The 2,007-nt window shown below is 38.0% G+C and overlaps 1 protein-coding gene across 1 annotated transcript in view; it reads left to right on the top strand.

The window, feature by feature from the left end:
- pnpla7 (patatin like phospholipase domain containing 7) overlaps positions 1–2,007 on the top strand; it is a 53,759-nt gene that overhangs the window by 43,332 nt on the left and 8,420 nt on the right. Inside the window, exons 28-29 of the mRNA XM_015379923.1 lie at positions 642–711; positions 1,133–1,249. Of these exons, the coding sequence (XP_015235409.1) occupies positions 642–711; positions 1,133–1,249 (187 nt within the window). The remainder of the gene's footprint in view (positions 1–641; positions 712–1,132; positions 1,250–2,007) is intronic.

The following is a 2,007-nucleotide window of genomic DNA, read 5'->3' as shown; positions in this document are numbered from 1 at the left end:
GTCGTTTCTAAGTCACCAATTTAGTGCTACTTGGTCCCAATGGAATTTCCCATTGGGAACCTACTAGCACTAAGTTGCTAACTGTTTAGCAAGATGCTTCCAACAAACCGGCCACAACCAAACGAACCTTCCGCCTCAACAATCCCGCCCCCCTTGATAATCGACCAATCACATTCACTTTATTCACTCGTTCGAATTCGGAAATGCAACGGTTGGAACAGCCGCTTCCCTACGACTAAATGTTTATTGAGTCAGATATGTGGCAGATAATGTTTGGTTTATTTAAAGGTTTTATCTGTCTTTATGCAAATGAGTTTAGCTGACATTTAAGCTCAGATTCCAATATCTCTGCAGTGTGGGGATTAAATCTAATACAATATAAATCTAAACAGAGACATTGGATTATATAATTCTACCACAAATGGTTTGGTTGTTCAGTGATCAAATGCTCAAAAGTTCAGAGCTAACAGACTATCTGACTTTAGAGGAAAATTTGATCTTAATGAAATGTCAGTTGATGCCTGATGGCTTTTTGGAAGATTTCTGTTCATAATTACAGATCAGCAGTTATTTTTAAAACACTCCATCTTGATTAGATTTTGATTTTGATTTTTCTGCTGCTTTCTGCTCTGCACTGCAAGGACCTGTGGCTTCCATACTTCACCATAACAACAGATATCACTGCTTCCTCCATGAGAGTTCACACTGACGGTGAGTGAAATCCTCAAATCAATCGTCCAACAATTGATTCATAGCAATAAACTATTTTTCCTTTAGGATTAAAACCTTCAGAAAAGTGCAGCAATTAAAGAGCAGCTGATTGATGAATAGATATGAGCCCAGGAGGAGCCAAACTTTTATGTTTTTGGTCACTTTTTTAGGGTCGAACATTTTATGAGGTGAAGCCTTTTTGTTTCTCTTGGTCTTTCTGAAATGTGAAGCCAATTTAAAAATAAATTGAAAGATTATAAAAAAGCAAGAATAACAGAATAAAAGAAAATACACATAAAAACAATGATCAATGACAGATTATTTCCTTATTTAATGAGTCATTTTGTTTGTTTTGGTTTAGATTAGATTTTTTTTTTACTTTGTTGACTGAAGAAAATCCCTGGACTCTCCTTCTGCTTAGGTTCTCTGTGGCGTTACGTCCGTGCCAGTATGTCACTGTCTGGTTACCTGCCGCCTCTCTGCGATCCCAAAGATGGACACCTGCTCATGGATGGGGGGTACATAAACAACCTCCCTGGTGAGAACCGCTCAGCGGCTGGTGTGCTTTACAGCTTTCACTGTGTTTCAGCAGGACTACAAACAAAAACATGTATGGATATGAGACCAGTGCTCAATATTGGGTGAATAGAAGGTTGAGGGAAACTGATCAGTGTTTTTCTAACCTTTTTTAATATTAAAATTCTGATATTGGTTCAGAGTTTTTATGTAAAATGTCAGAGGAAATCCCAGATGAGATTTGAAATGTGAGGCGAAAGAGGCTACAGCTTCTCTTCCCTCTGGAAAGAGGCTTCGCAGCGTCCAATTCAGAACCAGCAGTTTCTGCAACAGCTTCTTCCCCACCGTCATCAGACAGCTGAACGGTTGGAAACGGTTGTCGCAGACTTTGCATCACACTGATAACACCAAACCTGTATATCTGCACCATATATTCACGCTCTGAACTTGCGTGAATATATGGTGAAACAATGCGTTTTTGCACCATGTTTTTTTTTTTTCGACACTGTTTATATTTGATCACTGCTCGCTTTATGAAATGGAAATGTTATAAAAGCTATACAAAACGAAACAACAATAAATGTTGTCTTAAGTCTAAAAAATAAAAGTAATCAGAAGAGGAAGCCATATTGCTAAATTCTATGGAGTGAATTTTGTTCCATTATTGTTGTAGGCAAAGAACACCTTTTGTAAATGGAAAATTAAAATCTCATCAGCTGTTGGCACATCTTCACTGTTTTCTACGACGGAGTATTAGGTACGTACGACGGAGTATTAGGT

The sequence above is a fragment of the Cyprinodon variegatus genome, unplaced genomic scaffold (assembly GCF_000732505.1).
Source record: "Cyprinodon variegatus isolate N-32 unplaced genomic scaffold, C_variegatus-1.0 Scaffold203, whole genome shotgun sequence".
Taxonomy (NCBI): Eukaryota; Metazoa; Chordata; class Actinopteri; order Cyprinodontiformes; family Cyprinodontidae; genus Cyprinodon; species Cyprinodon variegatus.
This window is presented reverse-complemented; position numbering and strand designations above follow the sequence as displayed.